This window comes from Malaya genurostris, chromosome 2 (assembly GCF_030247185.1).
Source record: "Malaya genurostris strain Urasoe2022 chromosome 2, Malgen_1.1, whole genome shotgun sequence".
Lineage (NCBI taxonomy): Eukaryota > Metazoa > Arthropoda > Insecta > Diptera > Culicidae > Malaya > Malaya genurostris.
In genome coordinates, this window is record NC_080571.1 from 235,338,335 (window position 1) to 235,362,088 (window position 23,754).

The 23,754-nt window shown below is 36.8% G+C and overlaps 1 protein-coding gene across 4 annotated transcripts in view; it reads right to left on the reverse strand.

Annotated features, from left to right (window-relative positions):
* The window catches only part of LOC131428201 (serine/threonine-protein phosphatase 6 regulatory ankyrin repeat subunit A), a 169,908-nt gene that overhangs the window by 106,963 nt on the left and 39,191 nt on the right, over positions 1–23,754 (reverse strand). For all 4 annotated transcript variants that reach the window (XM_058591938.1, XM_058591945.1, XM_058591944.1 and 1 more), the window contains exon 3: positions 8,407–8,508. In XM_058591938.1, coding sequence (XP_058447921.1) covers positions 8,407–8,508 — 102 coding nt within the window. The remainder of the gene's footprint in view (positions 1–8,406; positions 8,509–23,754) is intronic.

Sequence of the window (23,754 nt, forward strand, 5' to 3'; positions counted from 1 at the left end):
ATGCTGCTCACGTATGACACGGAGTACCCACACCGCCGAACGCTAGACACTCGGCTCGCCTTGGAACTCGGCCAGACATCACGAGTCCCCCGTGGTGTCAAAGATCGCGGGTGTCGCGTGGTGCGTCGGATTGTTATAGATTCCAATTTTAGGTCTGCCCAACCCATTCAAAACATTGTCCCTCCCGCCCACAAAACATTGCACATCCCTCCTCAACGACATTAGCGAAAATCTAACGAATATGTGGAACAGCAATTTCGATTATCCTGTTTCGAATATTTTTTTTGTCTTTCGCGAAATGAAACTCGTTGGGGTTGGCAATGGCAACAACCACCGCTACGGTCACGACAATTGAAAGTGCATGATTGGTGCATATTTGTCATCTACTTAGTCGGCAAATCACGAGGAAGGTTATTTGTTACCCGAATCGGTTTGAGGTTTTCCCAAATAGATTATACGACATCTAAGAATGGTTTTTTTGAAGAATTATTTAAAATGAAAACTAAGCCTCGTCAGTCTAGAAATGACTGATAACGGATTGTAAACTACGCAAAAAAAAAACTTTCAAAAAATCGAAACATTCTGAATCGCTACTGGAAACCCTATTCTGAAGAATACTTTGTCGAAATATGATTTATGTACTCGTGTCAATATTGTAAGTAATCACGGAACACGGAAACCGTACTTAGGCGCATGATCGAACAAAGAACTCGTGACGAAGAAATAATGATTACGTTTTTGTCTATCGTTTGACGCTTCATCGCTTCTCCCACCGAACAACTTTGCGTTTAATTGATTCACCGATTGTAGAAATGTGATAAAGACACGGTGTTTGAGGCAGTATATGAACAAATTGTAACTCAATAACTGATGTGAAATAAGATTCCTGCTTTTTGTAAAAGATGGCACCACCAGTACATAAGGGTAGGATTGCCAGATCTTGTGTGCTATTTCAGAAATCTTTCAACAATATTGTATTATTATATTTGAGCGCTTCTTACAGAGTTACATACGAACATGCAAAGAAGGTTAGGTTTTTATTGTTGATTTTGTTTGAAAAAAATAGAGGTGGGTAATGTCAGAGATATAACTGGATGACGTGAATACGAATAAAACTGACACGCTTTCTTCACTCAGTTAGCTAGTTGACCGATTGTGAAAACTGTGCAAACTTTTTCTACTTCACTACTACAATTTGAAACGGTGCACTTAAACTAAAATGCGACTTGGGGCAAGCCCATGTCCAGGATTTTATTTCGGAAGGGGCCAGTTGACTTCACCAGTTCCGGAGACAAAGGAAAAAACGGTCAAAAAATTCGAAGTCACATTGATTTCTCAGATGTTGCTTGGCCTATTTCACGAACTTATATTCAAATGAAAGGTGCTATTATTCCATACGATATTCAATTTTATCGAGATCCAACTTCTAAAGACTGTCCCAGAAAGTATGGACGCACTTTGATTTCGCTGTAAATAATTCACAAGTGTTAGATATTCAAATTTTATTCGGTCAGTTCGTGCTCGCATCGCAAACGACACAGTCGAAAATTTCTTACGGTCGCGACGACAGAAACAAAGACAATACAGTGCAGTGAACAATAGAGTGTACGAAATGGGCAAATACGATTTAACAAAGCCTGAAACTTGGCCAACAAGGCCAAATTCAATTTGTATTGATTTCAAGCGCTGCAAAGTTAGACCTGCAGCAACCGAAATTGAAATCTTGCTTAAGGAACGAATGCATCTAAACGTTAATGATGTAAGTGAGATTCAATTCAACAAGGCGTCGAACTGTGTGTACATTATGTTCAAACGTGAAAAAGATGCAATTGCATTTGCTTCGGTAAATAACGGGGTGCACAGTATTGATCACGACAATGTTAAGTATAAAATCCCTGTGTACATGGTGGACAATGCCATAGAAGTACGCGTGCATGACCTTCCTCCGCAGACCAGCGAGGGGTATGTTCGGGAATGTATGTCGCAGTACGGTGAAGTTCTTTCCATCGAAAAGGAAGTATGGCGGAATTTTTTCCCGGGTATCCGGAATGGCGTGCGAGTGGTACGTATGCAACTACGTAAAGCAATTCCATCTTACATCATTTGTGATCAAGACGGAATACATCCGTGTAAAACGTTGATTACGTATGAAAATCAATTGGTTACATGTCAGTTTTGTGAACAACCTGCACACTACGGCAAACCTTGCATTGAAACTGCGAAAACAAACAAAACAAACAAAAACAAGGACATCCACCCAACAACGGAAACTAGTGAATGCAGTGCTGTTTCAAAAGCACCTTCACCATCTAACCAACTATCAACTGCAATCAATGTACAAAGCGCATCTACAGCAACTGCAAATGAACCAAAGACTGCAATCAACAATGAAAACAAGGAAACGGAAACCACTCACAATTCCAACGATGTAGCAATGGATGATATGAGCAACGGACAAAATGACCTCCAATCTTCGCTAGAAGGAAATGGAAGCTCCTCTCCCCCTAGAAGAAGGGTGACAACGAGATCCAACAATAAAAAAATTATATTGTGTAACAAAAACATGGGTAAATCGGCCACGTAAAGCTATCCGCAAATTGGCCTGAATAAAAATTGTTATAAATAAAAAAAAAAAAAATTTTATTCGATATACTGATAATATTAGACTACAACAATACAATATTATTCTCAACATTTGCTACTTAGCCATTGTAGACTAACTGGCGCACCTTCTTGCGAACGTTCCTCATTAAATTCCGTACAGACTTCTTGGCGACAAGTTTTGACACTTTTTTCCAATCTTTTTCGAACTGTTGAATGGTTTCGGCTGCCGAGACATATTTCCTAAGATGTGCCTTCATTAATGCCCAAAATTCTTCAATTGGTCGAAGTTGTGGGCAATTTGGTGGATTCATGTCTTTTGGGACAAAAGTGACTTTTTTGGTAGTATACCATTCTACCGTTGATTTCGAGTAGTGGCAAAAAGCAAGATCTAGCCAGAGGACAACAGGATCCTTGTGGCTTCGAATCATGGGTAGAAGTCGTTTTTGTAATCATTGCTTGATGTATATTTCGCTGTTCATTGAAGCAGTTGTGATAAAAGGTTTCGAAATCTTACAGCAGCTACAAATTGCTTGCCAGACCATAGCTTTCTTACCAAATTTTTCCAAATCGATGTCTCGGACTGGTTTAACACTTGCCCTTCTCGCACCGTATAATATTGTGGTCCTGGCAAGGATTTTTCACTTACTCCTTCCATTTTTGCTATCTTTCTCAGTGACATTCCGCGTTCTGTGCACCATTTGTACACAATTTTTCGACGTTGCTCTGCTGAAAGTCCACGCATTTCGAAACAAACTAATGAAAACGAATAAACAACTGCACTAGTGGTTAGAGAAGAGTGTAAACAACAGGACGCAGCCATCAAAATTGACAGATTCTGAACCATTGCGAAATGGCAGCGAATTTTGGTTGCGTCCATGCTTTCTGGGACAGTCTTTAGGTTCGGAAATACGGAGTGATGTGTGTTGAAAATTTCAAATCGACTTGGCCTTAACGATTTTCCGATTTACTTGAGATGACTAGGCCGATTTTCATGATGATATGTTGGCTTCAAATGAAAGCTTTCATCTAAATCCGCCTTCTGGTTCCAGAAATACAAAATTTTCAGTGCTCACAACAACAAACTGTTATATACGTTTATGAGCTCGCGACCCAGAATTATACTCACGTTTTTAACAGACAGAACTTTTCCATTTGAAAGCTTCATTCTTGAGCATTTAAATGAAATTGGTGACTGTGCCCGAAATCAAGTTACTATATTACATTTCATTACATTACAAGACTTCATAATGATGCGATAGATTTCGCAAGGTGATCGAAGATAGCTTCCTTACTCCGATACGTGGAGAACGGAAAACATCTTCTAAATTTGTAGTTTATATTAGTTGCTGACCATACAAACTTACTTTGGCTATACTGATTTCGGTTGGGTACAGATAATAGTTCTAGGAAGCCGAATCAAATGAACAAGGTGGATATTTCCGACTCATTGAGCCTCCTTTAAGGCACTTTTGTCGCTTGGGAGCACTCGTGCCGATTTCAGTCCATTATCGGGTAATCATTCTTTTCTCTGATGTATAACAGTGAATCCAGCCAAACATGTATCCGAAGTGGGCTTGCGTTCGTCTTTTTAGTTTTCAAGCTTAGGTGTGGGATATTTTTTTCATTTGTAGAATTTTTCCGATCATCAATTTTATGTATTATTATCATTATCCTTCGTAGTCCGAAACAAGAAGCATCGATCAGGCCGAGGGTTCGAAAACTGTACAATACGATTCATGCTGGAAATTTGAACTGCATAATCATGGACGACGAAACCTACGTGAAACTCGATTACAAATCTATTTTTTAAGGTATTTTTATTCAGGTCTATTTGCGTACAAGCTTTACGTGGCCGAATTAGCCGATTTTTTAAATAATGCATTTTTTGAAGTGGATCTCGTTGTCACTCTTTTTCTAGGAGGAGAGAAGCTTCCATTTCCCTCCTACGAGGATTGAGGGGCACTTTGTTCGTGACTCGTCTCGTCATCCATTGCCGCATCGGTGGTTTTGTTGTTGATTTCCATCTTCTTTTCGTTTTCCTTCATGTTCGCAGTCTTAAGCTCGTTGCTAGTTGCTGTAGATGCGACTTGTTGTACATTGGTTGCACTTGCTGGTTGGTTTGATGGTGAAACAGGAGTACTGCGCTCACTAGTTTCCATTGTTGAACGGTTGACCTTGTCTTCGGTTGAAGATGTCCTTTTCGCAGTTTCGGTGCAAGGTTTACCGTAGTGTGCAGGTTGTTCACATAACTGGCATGTAACCAGCTGATTTTCATAAGTAATCAGCGTTTTACATGGATGTGTCCCACCTTGACCACAAATGATGTAAGATGTAATTGCCTCACGTAGTTGCATACGTACCACTCGCACGCCATTCCGGATGCCGGGGAAAAAATTTCGCCATACTTCCCTTTCGATGGAAAGGATTTCACCATACTGCGACATATTATCCCGAACGAATTTATCGCTGGCCTGCGGAGGAAGATCATGCACGCGTACTTCTATGGCATTGTCCACCATGTGCACAGGGATTTTGTATTTAATGTTATCACACTCAATTTTGTGCACCTCATTGTTAACCGAAGCGAATGCAATTGCATCTCTTTCACGTTTAAACATAATGTACACACAGTTAGACGCCTTGTTAAATTGAATCTCACTTACATTATTAGCGTCTAGATGCATTCGTTCTTTAAGTAAGATTTCAATTTCATTTGCTGCTGGTCTAACTTTGCAACACTTGAATTCTATACAAATTGAATTTAGTCTTGTAGGCCAAGTTTCAGGCTTTGTTAAATCGTATTTGACCATTCCGTACACTCTATTGTTCACTGTGCTGTATTGACTTTATTTCTTTTGTTTCGACCGTAAATGATTTTCGACTGTGTCATGTGATATGCGAGCATGAACTGATTACAAATCCTTGCCGGGTCACAATATTATACGGTGCGAGAAGGGCTAGTGTTAAACCAGTCCGAGACATCGATTGACGTCGAAAAATTTGGTAAGAAAGCTATGGTCTGCAAACAATTTGTAGCTGCGGTCAGATTTCGAAACCCTTCATCACCACTGCTTCAATGAACAGCGAAATATACATCAAGGAATGTTTACAAAAACGACTTCTACCCATGATTCGAAGCCACAAGGATCCTGTTGTCTTCTGGCCAGATCTTGCTTCTTGCCACTACTCGAAATCAACGGTAGAATGGTATACTATCAAAAATGTCACTTTTGTCCCAAAAGACATGAATGCGCCAAATTGCCCACAACTTCGACTAATTGAGGAATTTTGGGCGTTAACGAAGGCACATCTTAGGAAACATGTCTCGGCAGCCGAAACCATCCAACAGTTCGAAAAATATTGAAAAAAAGTGTCAAAACTTGTCCCCAAGAAGTCTGTACGGAATTTAATGAGGAACGTTCGAGGGAAGGTGCGCCAGCTAGTCTACAATGGCTAAGTAGCAAATGTTGAGAATAATATTCTGTTGTTGTAGTCTAATATCAACAGTATATCGAATAAAATTTGAATAACGAATTATTTACAGCGAAATTAAAGTGCGTCCATACTTTCTGGGACAGTCTTTAGAATATTTCAATAGACCTGAGATGTAATTTTATAGTCAATTCCCTGCTCCAAATATGTGCATGAAAATAGATGTAAATATTTTTATCTGTGTAGGATTCGCACTGTTTAAAAAATCATGAAACTTTTGAATTTTACGTTGTATATCTTTAAAATATCTAGATATTATCATCATTCGCTAGTTCTTGCTGGATTAGTGGTAGCGCCTTCTACACAGTTCGAAAAAATCTTGTGATTTTGCATCTTATTCATCATGGAGCGTCATATTTCCCACAAATTCATATTCAAGAGCATGTAAAATTGAGTGATTTGAAATCTACATTGCATGAAATCGAATAAATAAAAAACAAACGACCGATAGCAGCAGCGCGATTTGAACCGAGAAACATTAGACCACAAAGCACGCCAGTTAATCGACTGAACCACAGAAGCACATATCTGTTTAATGAATAAATGATGCATATGAATCCATACAGCGACACTCGGACCCTGTAAAATTCTTTGCGAATGAAATATATCATTTGACAAGTTAAGCAGTTATGAATTGTATCGTTTGTAGAATTACGTCACTGGTAAAATTCCTATTTTTTGCCTTTCTCATATAGAAAGGTTATGCAATCACTGTGAAAACCGACTTTTGAACCGAGGCCCGGAGGGCCGAGTGTCATATACCATTCGACTCAGTTCGTCGAGTACGCAAAATGTCTGTGTGTGTGTATGTGTGTGTGTGTGTATGTGCGTATGTGTGTATGTAACGTTTTTTTGCACTAACTTTTCTCGGAGATGGCTGAACCGATTTTCACAAACTTAGATTCAAATGAAAGGTCTTGTGGTCCCATACAAAATTCCTGAATATTATTTGAATCCGCCTTCCGGTTCCGGAATTATGGGGTAAAATGTGCAAAAAATTGTGAAAATAAGTGCACTAACTTTTCTCAGAGATGGCTGATCCGATTTTAACAAACTTAGATTCAAATGAAAGGTCTTGAGGTCCCATACAAAATTCCTGAATATTATTTGGATCCGACTTCCGGTTCGGGAGTTATGGGGTAAAATGTGCAAAAAAAAGAAAATATGTGTTTTAATTTTTCTCATAGATGGCGCGACCGATTTTCACAAACTTAGGTTCAAATGAAAGGTCCTGTAGTCCCATGCGTTATTCCTGAATTTCATGCGGATCCGACTTCCGGATACGGAAATATAGGGTAAATTGTGTTAAAAATTGTACACTATCACTGAAAATGGGGAAAAACCTTGAAAAATTTTCTAAATCGACCTCAAATCTTTTCCAATTTGATGGTTTTTATCAGTAGACGGTCAAACAAACCAATTTCGGTTATTCTTTTAAGAATCGAAGAAAAATTTTTTTTTTGCCTTTCTCATATAGAAAGGTTATGCAATCACTGTGAAAACCGATGTTTGAACCGTGGCCCGGAGGGCCGAGTGTCATATACCATTCGACTCAGTTCGTCGAGTACGCAAAATGTCTGTGTGTGTGTATGTGTGTGTGTATGTGCGTATTTGTGTATGTAACGTTTTTTGCTCTAACTTTATGAGGTAAAATGTGCAACAAAATGAAAATATGTGTTCTAACTTTTCTCATGGATGGCGCGACCGATTTTCACAAACTTAGGTTCAAATGAAAGGTCCTGTGGTCTCATACGTAATTCCTGAATTTCATCCGGATCCGGAAATATAGGGTAAAATGTGTTAAAAATTGTACACTATCACTGAAAATGGGGAAAAACCTTAAAAATTTTTCTAAATCGACCTCAAATCTTTTCCAATTGATAGTTTTTATCAGTAGACGGTCGAACAAATCTATTTCGATTATTCTTTTAAGAATCGAAGAAAAATAATTTTGAAGAATACCACAGTATTATATATGATAGTTTGATTGCTATGAGAAAGGCATCATTACACCACTAGGTGGATTAAAACAGGTTTTTCTGTATGTGAAAAACAAAAGAACAGGTTCTGTATACCACCATGATACCATTATGCAGCCATGGGATTTCCTATTTCCAACCACACTTAAACGATTGATTACTGCTTTTGAACACTCCCAGTTTCTCATCTATTACTTTACTAATCCAAGCTTATAAGGTTTTTTTCTCATTGAACTATTGACGATGTTTCGCAGAAACGGAAATAATTAAACTGAGTGCTATGCATCATGCTATTCATACCAAATATCAATTTCGAAACGATAATACTTACCCCACCCGTCGAGTAGGGATCGACACCACGCTTATTTAAAAGTAATTTAACTACATCTTCTCTAGAGTACATGGAAGCAATATGTATCACATTGTAATTGTCCTGGAAAGAAAGAACCGGGTAGAAAGAAAACATGTAATTAAGGATGATTTAGCGCTTTCAGATAAAGGTGTGAGAAACATATTTGCAGGAAGTGGATCAACCCCTTTTCGTGCGGCGGTTTTACCGCCATCGATGGGCGTGATTGATGAGTTTGGCATTTTTATTATATTGACTATAAATATGCTGTTATTTTAATGTTATGTTCAATAGGTTAAAGGTTCTCTTCTGATAAAAAAATATGGGTTGGAATCGAAAAGTCATACCATTACTAGTCATAAAAATATACCGTCATTAAATTTTGTGAGAATCGTTTTGCTTTGAGTTTTTTTTTTGCTGCCTACAAAAACAGTAAAAACATGCGTGCTACCGTCACTCACCTGACATTTCGTTTAGCCTTGATTCACACCCCCTATGAGTCAAAATAAAGCATGTTTCAGTTCAGATCACCTGCTTGATCACCGGAAAATTATTACAGTTTCTTTTTTAGGGACAGCGAATTGATTGGCTCGTTTATCAGGTTATTGGGTTAATTCTTGATGATGATAGTGAAATTTGACAAGATTCATATGAGTAAACAGAAAACTATTTCCAGCTAGAATATCGTCTTTTATCAAAAAAAACCTAATGTATGAACCTCATCACTGCGAATCGTTGGAATTTCGTATTTCGTTATTTTCATTTTTTCAGACTGCCTTTTTTTTGGGTAATGCATCAAAGCTAAATATTGGACGTGCTACCAGATAAAGTATGGTTTAGGAATATGTGGCCAAATTGTGTATTTTTTCTAGGTGCGGGATAGCTTTTCTAAAAATCTGGTACAGGACTGAGACAAATTTAGTTGACAGTTTCCTACGACTCATTAATTTTCGAAACTAGTTCCACATCATCTGAAAAAATAGCTAACCGAGTAATTATGAATTTTTAATCATCTCACTTGCAAATTCCTTGGTTCAAACCACGAAATAGACCTTCTGAGAGAATTCTAAATGTGCACAGTATTCTTGCAGATCTTCATCTTTAGTCTATCATTGGACGAGATACGGAGATTTTGTAAACTTTGTTTACAAGTCCTTAAATCAGGTTACAGTTTGGTTTACCGTCGCATTGCAGAACAGTCAGTTAAATTTGCTAATGGATTGTAAACCATTTCATTGGACTCGAAATTTTCGAAAATCAGTGTAGCCATCTTAGAGATATTGTAGTGCGTTCCAAATAAAATTTTTGGACACCTTCCGGGATCGAAAACCGAATACCGGTAAAACTGAAATAAGTTTATTTGGTCATCGACTCTCAAAATTTTCGAATCCAATAAACCCGATCAAGTTATGCGAAATTTTTACACTAATCACCGTGTATCTCCTGAACCGGAAGTTGAATCTGATTAAAAAATCTGATTTGAATATTGGATGGCCGAAATCGGTTCAGTCAACTACGAGCAAAATGAATGACATTCTTTTAATTTCATTACATGCCTATGTTCATATGAGTCTAAGTTTGTAGAAATCAGTTAAGCCATCTCCGAGAAAAATTATGAAATTATTTTTTACGCACAGATTTGCTTATCTCGCCGAACTTCTTCGAATGGTATAAGGGTATAAGAAGTTGAGTTCTTCCAGCAATTACTGCTGCAAACAGCATAAATCATTATAAATATGAAATTATATTGAATTTGAATAAAAGTTTTGCCATCTTTCTAATACATATGTCATGTTCGAACGATTATAACCATGCTAAAATCGAAACGTCATGAAAAGGGTACTGTGCATACACGGGCAAAATTCCGATTCTAGAAATGAGCAAAATGAGTCATGATTTGGAGAAAAGAGTATATTTTCATGTTATTATAATACACCATGATTAAAAGTTCTCGGATCATGATCCATTTGGACTGATTTCGCTGAAATTTAAACGTAACGCACTTGACGTTGTTAGGTATAATTTAAGGGCTGTTTCTGCTACGAAGGTAATCTTTGCAACATAAATTCAGGCGTTTTGTTTTAATGTATGAAGATTTCAAATATGAATTAAATTGAATATTGCGATGAACGTATTTTGTAGACGAATTTAACTAGTCATTAACAATTAAAATATTATGTTTATGACAAACGACGATGCCTAAAATAACGTGTTTATTTGCGTTAATTTCTCCAGTTTTGTGTTTCAGAATTTGAACACTTAAACGACCTGCATGAAAACACGTGTGTGAATCAAACCTCCCAAAAAAGAAACTCTATGTCGAATTCTTGCAAATGACGCGGATTGATATTTCCTTTTACTTTTTCAAAACATCGTTTGCAAAATCGTCTTGTTTAAAATATTTAGGTGAATCAATACAGCTTATGTTGCTATATCTAAGAAACAAATTAATCAAAGAGGTTGAACGAAATGTTTTCTAATTTTCGTTAGCTGGCGTTCCAAATTCACAGTCCAATTCATTTTTCGGTTTACGCTAGCTCTTGTAATGTAATATTAACAACAATATTCACATTAAATTTGTGGAAATACATTCAGATACATTCGTTCAAAATGTAACATTTACGTTTGCCAAATGAAAAGCGTAACTGTACTTAGTCTCCTATAATGTCAATTTTCGATTAATTATCTTTATGTTGTCAATTCTCTGTCAGCCGTTGGGTAAAACAACACAATTATGAAATGAATATGCCGCAGGATCAAGTAAACATCCTCAGTAGTTCTTGCTTTTCAATGACTTCTTTTTGCCTTTTAATCTATTGAACAATCCATCACATCACTTGAGGCAGAGGGTTCAAAGTGATATACGGGTAGAAAGTTGGAGTTACGAGTTTTGAAAGAAATACATTTTTGAAGTAACGCATTTCCGGACCATGATTAATTTTCATGGCAGAAGACTTATTGCTCATGGTTTCATGAGAAGGTGAAATGATTGGCTTCATGATTTTCTAATCATGACAACAGTAACGAATTTCTCTCCGTGTAGTCTTTTAGGAACAATTGCATAAAACAGTATTAAAAATCGTGTTTCACTTTACTGCTACTACTGGAATAAAGGAAAAATTCGCTTACGCAAAAATATCGATACCTCCGTTAAAATGTATGGGTTTTTACAATCTAAAGCTTGTTGGATAGCTATTACATAAAAAAGTTCAATTAACAAACTAAACTGGGCTCGTGAATGGAGGTAGCCCAGTTTACGGGTCCGTGTGGGTTTGCGGGAAACACCCCCACATACGGTCATATGACCCTTACAATATCAATATTTTCGAGACAGATTAAATTAGTAAATGACGGAAAATGATGTTTGAAGGGGTTATGAATTGGCGACTTCCGGTTCATTTATATCCCTTAAGGGAGGAGTAGGGTATAAACGGTGACAAAAATCATCATTCTGGAATTTTTTTTTTTCAAATTATCGTTCAACAAAATAAATTCCAATGTTTTGCATGATAAAAAGCATCATTCGAATAACATTTTGTTATTTTTTCGTTGAAAAATATTGAGAAATAAGTCGGTGAAGAGGTGTTTATGAGGACGTTTATTAAAAATCAAGTTTTTCGGTGTCCACTGTATCTCAGCGCTGGCATATAAGAAGTGAACAAATGAACGCAGCATAGTTGAAGTAGAAGTTTATCTAAACCTCAACGTTTCGGTTTGATTTTTTTAATTTTTTTAAATTTTTGTTGGTTGTTCAAAGTGAAAACTACGATTTTTCACGAAAAAATCCACCATTTTACAGCTGTTAAACCTCCCCAAAGTAACAAACAACGATAAGGAAAACGTAAGGATCTGGTTTTTTATATGTAGAAAGTGTGTGCAAAATTTGAAAAAAATTGGTGCAGTTGTTTTTGAATGACGATGGACACGATGGACTTTCAAAACCTGCTTTCGAGAAAAACGCGTTTAAAGTTTTTCGTCTATAAAATCAATGGAAACAATTTATTGCTCTAGGGAGCCCGTGAGGTCTAACATTTTAAAAAAATCATATGTTTTTTTTTTATAAAACGACTGAGCGACGAGCTGTTGTTTCTTTGCAGAATGAGATAGCCAACTTCCAGAGTCTCGTTATAATAGGCTTGAAAATTTCACAGAATATTCTTGAAATGTTCTGCTATAAGAAAATATATAGAAAATAATAAATAATTTTTCAAAAGTGTTAGACCCTACTCGCCCCTTAAGATAATATATATAAGATATATAAGATACCCTTATAATATGAGTATTTCTTGAGCAGGTTTGATGAGTAGATGTCGGAAAATCGGGAAGCGTTAACAAATATGTCGTGATGAGAGTTACAACACATTTTTTCAGATTTTATCACTGAAAAAACTGTAATTTATGTAACATAGGAAATAAAAATATATTAAGAACACTTGACACACCTTGACTTGAAACAACAGATTTTTGTTGAGGTCGATTTCAAATATTAGATCAAAACTTTCAGTTGTTCAATATAATATTGAAATCATACAATACGACTATAACAATATAAAATACTAATTCAAGGCACTCGAACAAGCTTTTTAGACGTCTACTTCTTATGGTTGTTTCGAAATTATTCATATATTACAATATTCAAACAATATCGATGAACTAGTGGTCTCCAGTCAAATTTCGATTGCTAAAAACGTTTTCTGAAACACATCTACTTTTAAAATAGCATATTATCATATAGTAATGGTTTTCATATTTTATTTTGAAACGCGCTTAAACATCGTTTTCCGGTATCTAATTATCAAATACGATCCGAAAATACCCATATTGTAATGGCATTCAAGGCAGGGGTGGAAATAAGCAAATTTTTTGATTCACAGCAAACAAAAATAGTCAGTATTATCTTTCGATATAACATATTTGTTGTAGATACTATACTAGAGGAAGAGGGTTTTAAAAATCAATTTTCATTTCCTTTTTTTCTATCTGATTTCATTTTACCGAGAATTCAAAAAACTAAGGGAAATTTCATTTTCATCTACCAATGAACGCGAGTGTCTGTAGGTTTCAGCATAGCTACGAAACAACTAAACGAGCCGCCACCAAGTTTGGCACATGTACCAGAGGTGTGAATCGATACTTTTTGACGAGCACAGATACTATCGACACTACTCACGGGTGGTCATAAAGATAATCACGGAGGAGAGGTGTAGTAAGTTCACTAAGAAAAGAGGAGCTCAACGAAAAATTTATTCGACGAGAAACAATAGTTCTTGACTGATACAGATACTACGTTCACATCAAAATAGATTATGAGGTTATTTTGAAGAAGAGGGAAGGTAGCAAGTGCCCCAAACAGGTACTAGGTATTAGGGATCAGTTTAGGAATCACTGATCTAAAACATGACAGTTAATCAAGTTTCAAGAAATGGAAAAGATTGACTGTTCAAAAATTGCCATAGTGTGAAAAAACGTCTTCTATAGTCATATCATCTTATCTATTTACGATAAGTGCTCGGAAAATAATGTAATGTTAGAAATGCTTACTCGTTTAAGCCCATTGAATGCTTACCAAACTCAAGATTTTATTATAAAGGAAAAGAATTGCTTTCTAATCGCCACTCCCTTTTAATACACTGTGCACTTTCCATCATAAAACATAGCTTCTGTCTGCTCTACATTGTCGATGCATGGTTTCCTTGTACTGATGTTCTTAGTATTATTATTATTATTAAGTCCGCAGCCCAACATGTTACTTCCTTCTCGCAGCTAGTTACTGAGGAGCGCCCGTAAGCATTCGCAAACATGCAATTTTCGGAAAAGCTCTACCACTATCGCGATGATGTGCAGAGAAAATGAATTAAAGTCATGCTTCCGTGCCTGGACCGAAGGCTAAAGGGGAAAAGAAAATTCTATCCATTTTCCGTACTGACCGATTGACCGTGACCTAATCTAAATTTCACTGCAGGTTTACTTGATAGGTTCCCGACTCCGGTACCCGCGGCGAGTGTTGAATGGATTCAACAAGCTGCTACCAGCTTGACGTTTATTTCTAGTTTTACTTTAATTAACCAACCACCGCCTATCGGGGCTTTGCTGGTGGAGGGTTCTTGTAATACCAGATAAGGAATCTAATTATTCTCAGATTGAATTAATTGCCGAAAACAAGTACCTGCTCGGAAAGAAGCCAAGGCATCGTGTAGCACGGAAGCAGAAAAATTTATCGCTGCAGTTGTGTTGAGAAATTTAAATATTTTAGGCGGTTCCGCTTGGGAAAAAAATGTTTCGAAAAAATGATGAAGTGCTACTTCAAGCGCTACCTCAATTTGTTAATGTGAAGAAAAAATATATGACATCTTCTCAGAATAACTCAAAATACGACCCAGAAAGCATTTCCTGCTGTTACAACCCACTAATAGGTGCTATGCACAGAACTAATTTGCATTTCTCTACGCCATCAGAAATAGTTCAGGATAAATATGCAAGTCAACCGATTTAACAACCGTTGTCCTACCCAACATGAATACGTGAACCAAGAAAGGGGTTATTTCCAACTGTGGTGGTCAATAAGCTTGACCTTTTCCTCCCTTCTGTAAAAGCTATTCAAAGGAAGGCCAAAAATAGAGAAAATAAATTTACACGCAAAACTTGTTGCTCCCCTCACAACTTAACAATCAGATGAATAATAACACCAAAGACGATGATGATGATGATGATGACGATAACAATAATGACGGTTTGGGTTGATGACGATCAGTGCTTTCGTGCAAATTACTCTGTACGTGTATTCGTGAAATAATGGAAAACAAAACGTGGCTACCTACGTTCTTACACGCCACCAACCAAAACTGGTCCGAATACGATTCGAAACCAAACAGTTTTCCAGTGGGTATAGCATTTTTCACGCCACACCTACGCAGGCAATCCGTTTGATACTGATGGTGTTGGTGAGGCGAACAGGGTCTATCCCTGTCTCTCTCTGATATCTTCATTCGAACGGAATCAAACTTTGCTGTCTGTGTCAAACGATTCCTCCGACAACGCCGGAGGGGAAAATCGCGTGGAATGTTTTACATTTACCTCTCGCCAAGAAAATTGCTGATTTATGTTTATCGGGCATGAGGATGTGTTTTTACTATGCAAGTTGATTGCGTACCGTGCAGCAAATCATGCATTTCTTCACCCACAAAGTAGGCCAGACTTGTAACATTGTTGCTTTGGCACATTTCTAGGGATAAAGAAACTGTTTTAGTTACAAAAACGGTTTCCGGTTACGAGACATGAAAGAAGGATGCCAAAATACCATTCAAACCGTGGTACGGCTTTGTCTCTTTTATCACCCTGAATATTAAGTCCAACTGTATCATCGTGCTAAATTGAGATAGCATTTGTCTCGTGTCGGTATTTAATATTAGTTTACCTTCGCTGCTTTATTAAAAAGGCCCTGTGATGTGATTCTGCTGTCCATTCTCGATTCGATTAATACGAATGTGTTTAGCTTCCAAAAAATTCTTTCAACTATTGACTTGTACTTCTTAAGGGCGGTCTAGGGCGGTTTACTTTTTTTGAACAATGAACCACCAATTTTCAGATGCTCAAAACACCAAGTTCTCCATTTTTTCAACTGAAAAGATCGAGCTGTTTGCCTTAAAAAATAATAAAATCATAAGCTATCGAGCGGTCTTTCGATTGAAACTTATCAAATATCTACCGATCCTAGAAGCGGGTCACTGTCATTTTTTTCAGTGCAAATTGTGTTAAGTTTTCCTTTAGAAAAACACTTTCTCTAATTATTCCATATCAAAATATATTTTATTTAAAATATGATCTTATACTTCTCCCCAAAATGTCTGCCTTTCTCATATAGATTGATCAAATATTCACTGTGAAAACCGAGGCCCTTATTACCGTTCTCACTTCCATTTCCACTTTCACTTCACTCACATATCACTTCACTTGATTTTACCTATTATCAGTATCACGCTCAGTGAAATAATCACTGTAGTGAAAAAAATATTTCTTTCCTACAAAATTTTGGTGATTTGATGTTTGAAATAACAACAAGCTCATCTAAGTAATTACTTTTTTTCTGAAGTGACTTTCGCGATAAAGACCTCCATTCACTTAACTTGGTTTTTACCGTGTAGTGATTCCCGTAATAAGGGCCCGAGTGTCATATACCATTCGAAACCGATCGTCAAGTATGCAAAACGTCCTTTTGTCTGCGTGTGTTTGTGTGCATGTAACATTTTTCTATGCTCATTTTTAAAGCAGATGGCTGAACCGATTTCCTTAAACTTACATTAAAATAAAAGGTTTTGTGGTACCTTACAATTTTGTTCCGATCCGTCTTAGGGTTCCGGAGTTACAGGGAGATTAGTGTAGGAGTGAGGGTGTGTGTATGTCCGACAAACAATTTCATTCAATTTTCTCGTAGATGGCTTATTCGATATCCTCAAGCTTATATTCAAACGAAAGGTACAGTGCTCCCATACAAAGCTTGAGAATTTCTTGCGAATCCGTCTTCCGACTCCGGAATCACCATGTAATATGTGTAAAAAAGTGAAAATAATCTTCACTCGGTTTTCTCGATGATGGCTGAACCGATATTCATCAACTGAAATTCAATTGAAGGTCTTAAGATACTATAAAAATTTCTAATTGTTATTCAGGTCCAACTTCCGGCTCCGAAGATATAGGGTGCTTAGTGTAATAATGTCAGTTTCAAAAATATTTTTTTTAAGGTAAGTAGCATTTTTTTTTTCAAATTGGCTGTATAATTTCTTTAGTTTGCAGATCTCGATAGTCAATAATCCAACAATTTTATACCAGTTATACTCAACTCTCAAATCCGCTCAGAATTGTTTTCCATCCAAATACTGTTTTTTTTTTTCTTTAAAAAAGCCTGTATTTTAATTTGTACTGGATTTTACTATTGAAATATATTGTATTTTTCACATCGAAAAATAAGCAATGATTTGATGCTTTTTCCGCAATGCAAAACATCCGAAAGAACAGTGAGGCGTATACAAACCCGTGCTCAGGGGGGGGGGGGTTGCAGAGTGTTTGAAGCCACCCCTCCCCCCCCCCCCTTCCCATGGAAGATTTTTCAACAGTAATCCATAAACAATAGAGTACATTTTATATAAAAGTGCAAATAACTTGACTTTTCTTTCAAAAATTTACACCATCGCTACCCCCCCCCCCCCTTAATCCTCCTCCTCCTCCTCCTCCTCACTAAAAAATGTTCGTCAAAAATATTCGTTTCTTTCAAAAACAAGAAAACAAAGTCATGTTTTGACATATGTGACGAAATTTCTTTCATTGCGATTGGTGGAAATGTCGATTAATTTTAATAATCATGTTATTGTTTATGGATCTAAAAATACCAGATTTCATTACGAAATTTAAAAAAAAACTATTTAGGTGATGAAAATAAATCATATGATACTTATTTTCTTTTGATTTTATTAACTATTATTGAATAAAATAGGTGCTGAAAAATGAACTGCATTTTCTTGATATTTACCGTTTTTATAAATATAACAATAGGTATAAAACTCAGTCAAAATATTAAAAAAATATCCGAGTCTCATTTAGCACCAATCGATGAACTAATCAAATGTTCGTGTGTGTATGTGTGTGCCTATATGTGTGTTTTTTAACAAAGAGGTCGAGATTTTAAAGATAACTGGGCTGATTTCAATCTAATTAGGCGCAAATCAAAGGTCTCTTCGTCGGCCTGAACGCTATTGAATGTTTACATTTCAATTTATTCGAAGTTTTATGTCAAACTTTTTATATTTTTGACAATATCTGTCACAATTGAACTTGTAAACAATACACTTCACATGGTAATCGTTATTCATAGAGGAATAGATTGTTAAAATCCATTCATTTTTAACGAAGATTGTGATATTTTTATGTAAGCGACTTTTCCCCTTGCGATGTTTGGGAGCAAAATAAAACACGAATATGAAATTATAGAGCCAATACTAATACTCAAGAGCAAGGATGTGAAGAGTGCGGAAAAGTGGACTTGACAAGGGTCATTTAAGTAAGCAGAAGGCTTCTCGTATCTAAAGTTTTACCTTCTACCAGAACAGTCGAACTTAGGCATCTTAGCGATACGAATCATCCGAGTCTCTGATATGTCAGAAAGTAAAGGCAAAGGTCGTAAGTAAAGTTACGAGAAGTTGTCACATTCTGCATACGACGGCTTCTCACACAATGCGTTTCATTGTTTTGCTATTTTCTCATCTCTATATAGCTAGTTATAACACCGGAATGGAAGATTTGTCCGAAGCTATTGCTTGAGTACCTGGTGTTCTAGCGTATGTGCGGGCGGCGCACGAACAGCGCTCTATTCATCACTGTGAGTGATGGAATCCCATCAAATGGTTTCATACAAATCGATCTAACTTGCTAAGGGGCTGTCCATAAAAAAACGTCACGCTTTTTTAGACGATTTTTGACTCCCCATTCCCCCTTTGTCACATGTCACGAATTCAAAATAAATAAAATTCATCTCAATACATTCTCAATATGTATGACAAACCATACAAATATGAGGGAAAAAAATCTCTAAAACTACAAAATCATCGGAATTATTTTATTGATATCAATTATATAAATTAACAAAAGTATTTGGTTGGAATTGATGAAACATTTAAATCATCTGTTTTTGTATCTAAAAAGTATTATTTTAATATGTATTCCAAATATAATTAAAAATAAAAATATTTTTTGTAGCTGCATTGAGATACAATGTACTCAATACTCAAATTCACATGATTAACGAATCAAATTGCTCAGTAATCAACGATCATCCAGGGGTCCAATCCAATTTTGAAGGTTTCACTCTAATTTACCCGGTTCCATTATTCAAGCATAAATATGTTCTTGAAATGTCTACAACCGAGCACTATAATCAAGTATTGGTGAAATATTTAACGTACGAATTTCGATCCCCATCTGTTTACATCTACCACCAGCCGGGCAACGATTCTGTGTACTAATGCTAATGAGTCCTGCGAATTTCCACGTGGCGCATGACGTTCAAGTTGTTGAATTTGCTGTAGTTTTTCATTCTTTCTTATGCTTCATGCCATTAACAGCCACAATCAACAATCATTCACTTAACTCTCGGGTATGTTCAACCAAGGGTGACCAAAACAAAAAACGAAAAGAACTGAGCCTAAGTATGAGAGAGGGTGGTTTTCGTAATCGAAGAATGGTCTCCGTGGCAAGTGTTTGGGTCAAGTACATAACAAAAACACGCACATCTCAGAAGAGTGCGGTGTGGTCGAATGAATAACCAACGTAGGGAAACACTTGCGAAGGTATGTAGTCCATGTCGAATTGAATGGGGTCAGGGTTCGTACTTCACTCAGTCAGTTTATAGCAGTTTGACTTTCATCATTTGTTTACACATATCCTGTCTTTTTCAAGCTTTATTGGAATTCACAGGAACCTACACTGTTAAATTTGCTCGTATTGAATATGATGGAATTGCCATGCGATATGTAAATAACATGACTTAACATGCAAACCAGTTCATTTACATTTTCTAAAGAAAAATAGATTCTGAAAAAGAGCCTTAATTGGACCCACGCTATACGATTAGCCTTAGTATTTGCTGTATGACAGAGTAATCAATCTTTTTCATGATTTTAATTAAGGCCTATATTCTGAAATATTTCAGCAAGAGAAATTCATGGATTAAACTAATCGATCTAAACTAAAAAAATACATGCTTATTTGTAATTTCAATCCATTAACTTAACTTAGCTCAACTTGTTTGACCGACCGTCAGCTTCCTTTGATTGATTGAAAATGAAATTACTCATTGAACCAAACACATGAGACTTGAGAGTAGTACAGTATGCTTAACGTGGAAATTACATTTATTTTGAATATAAACAGAACAAACTCGCAGGGGATTGCAGTATAAAGCGTCCCCACAAACTCTAACATGAAGTTTTCCTTTTGAAACATTAAATGTGAGATAATCTCTCTTTCTCTCGTAACTACAACATGATAAGTTCACGGTCGAGCTGATGTCGGTGTCTACTGTCGTGAAATGAGATTAGAGCAGTCTCATTCACTAGGTGGAAACTGTACTGTGTTACAAACAGAAATCTAAGCTATTTCGCGTGGAACTTCAATTTTAACCGAATTTATTTTTGTTCCGACGGTCAGATCTTTTCAAATGCCGTCAATTCGGTTGCTTCCAAATATCGCATGTCAAGCTCAAATCAAAGACCACGGACCCGGAGGGCCAAGTGTCATATACCATTCGACTCAGTTCATCAAGCTGAGCAATGTCTTTGTGTGTGTGTGTATGTGTGTGTATGTTTCAAATAATCTCACTAAGTTTTCTCGGAGATGGCTTAACCGATTTCGACAAACTTAGATTCAAATGAACGGTCTCGTGGTCCCATACGGAATACCTGAACTTCATCCGAATCCGACTTCTGGTTCCGGAGTTATAGGGTAAAGTGTGTTCAATATTGTACACAGTCACTTAAAATATTTTCGGATGCAACAAACATTTAAATCGTAATCTAGAGTGCGTACTAGAAGAGTCTGTACGTCATTTTAGTTGGTGGCCGTACGAACCGACTTTGATTATACCGGTTCTCGGGTTCCGGTGCCGGAAGTGCATATAATAGTGAACCCATTTCGTTTTCTTAAGGATAACTTACTCAATCAAAGCACTTTTTTTTGTTTCAATTATAGAGGCTTTAACATTAATGTCATTCGCCTCTTCGAGCCAGAAAAATTTTCTGACCCTATGTGCGGGGTTGGGAATCGAACCCAGGCGGGCTGCGTGAAAAGCATCGACTTACTCATCACGCTATACCCGTCCCCTAAACACATAAAAGCACTGTTTTTATTCTGTGTGTTATGCATAACCAATCTCTTAATTATAATTTTATAAGGACAAAAGCGATATTTCTGTATACTAGTCAGAACGGTGTTGTGGTGAGTGGTTGGGTTTGTGAGGATATTCTGCAATTGCATTAGTATTGAATACTCATGTAATGCTTTGATTGGCAGTGTCGGATCATTGGAATCAGACTAAAGCAGAATAGTGGGGTATAAGTGAGGGTGTCCTAAAACGGTTCTAAAGCGACGATTTTGTAAAACTTGCAGCTTCTTCAGATCTCCAGCAACCAGATATTGTAGACGAGAATGTATTAAAGAATAATACACATTTTTCATCCAATGTTTCGGTACGAATGGTGTGATTCTTCTCATTATTCCGCACAGTCAGTTGAGTTTTTTTCTTTAGGAGGCTTATGCGGAGAGACCAGCTCATGGTTGAGTCCAGAGTCGACCCTAAGAATTCATACTCCATTACCACCATGAGTATTTTGCCATCAATTACGATTGGATCAAGGGCAGGAATTCGTTTTCTTAGAGAGTACACAAACATATACTAGATTCATAGACAAGAGATTTATCCGAAAATATTCAATGAGTATCTTGACGTCGTGTTTTATTTGTTGTTGTTGTTGTCAAGTTTAGGAAGCCGAGATCATTTATGAAGAATAGAAATAGTACTGGACCTAAGTTGCTTCCTTGCGGGACACTAGCAGCTATGTGACCATCAACACTTTTGTTCTCACCAATTGATACATATTGCGCTCGGTTCCTCAGATAACATTCGATTAATAATTTTGCTACTGCTCTAAATTTGTAAAATTTTATTTTTTTAGTGTGCAAATCGGTATAACATGATTCGTGTGGTCATTGAATCTATTTGTAGTTTTACTTTTAGGTCTTTCTTCGTAACATCAATCGATTGTCATCAATCGCAATCAGCCGCTTTTCGGTATGCGAAAGAAAGTTTAACCGAAATACGACTTATGATATAAATTGGGGTAAACGGTATAACAAGATTCGTGCGGTCATTGAATCTATTTGCAATCTTATTTTTAGGTCGTTCAATCGATTTTAATCAACCGCAAACAGCTTCCTATCGAAATAAAGTTCACCCAGAGATACAACTTATGACATAAATTGGGGTAAAGAGGGCTAAACGGGCTAGTACTGTCATTCAATTATGTGTACTTGGATCACTGAAGTTTTCTACCTAATAAAGACTAATATTGATGGGTCATATTGGATCTGCTTAGGGATTGTAAATCTGAATTCAACGTAAAATTATATTTGAGGGAAAATTGGGGTAAAACGATGTAGCACGAAATAGGCTATCATAGAAACTATCTATGTTAGCTATTTTTTGAAGATATATGCGAAACATAGAGCTGCCTTGTTTAACCATAATTTGTCCAAACACCTATCAGAAGAACTTTTTTTATGTAAATAAATGCATAGAAAAAGATGATTTGGAGTATAACAGAATAAAGTTATTTAGGTTAGTTTTAATTATAAACAATCCATTTATCGAACCTATGATAGTGAATTTTGCGGATCTTCTAACTATCATCAATCGATTCCACGGTAATTTTTCCATAAGAAATACCAACTTTGAAAATATTTGTTTAGGTTTTTATGAAACTATTGAGTTTATGAAACTATCGCGTTTTTGATCGTTTTTTCCCCACTGTGCACTGGGTTTGAGGAATATTGAGAACTGACGGGGCGACAATGTTCCAAAACGTGTAATAATTTGATCACAGTTGATCGTCGCAGCCAATCGGGATCCTATGTTGCAGTAGAAATCGTTGAAAGCCTTACATATTTGTTCCAAATTTGACAATTTCTCTCATTGTAGTTTATGGTCGTAATCTGAGAATTACGTCGTTTACGTCCTAATACGTCATTGATGAGTTTCCAGCCCAATCTTTGGTTAGAGCTTCGAAGAAACTGTTCATAATAATTGCGCTTACATTCTGTCTACATCGTGAGCGAAGGTCGTACCGGGTGAGCGTGCATCGAGTTACGGATTACACCACTGTTCCCGACCAAGAAGTGCCACACTCGATTAGACGGTCAAACGGCTTACATCCTCCGACCGAAATTCGACGTAGTTTCAAACGCCGTTCAGCGCCATCTAACGGTCAACATAGCTCCTGATCACCGTTACACCACGTGTACCGCAGGTATGTCTACAGCTCATTCTCTCACTCATCTTACACGACGATCAGCAAAAGGCCTCACCGAACGACGATTAGCGTCGCCACAATTTAGGGATTAGAAGGTAATAAATTTTGTAAAACTGATATCTGATTTCCCTTCACAAACAAGAGCCAGGTTCCCTTGTAGATATCTCTTTTTCGAGTCAGAAAATCCAACGGGTAAGTGTCATGGTGACTGTGTCCTCCCAAGGTCGGATGCCGACCCTGAGAAAATAATCTTTTAAAT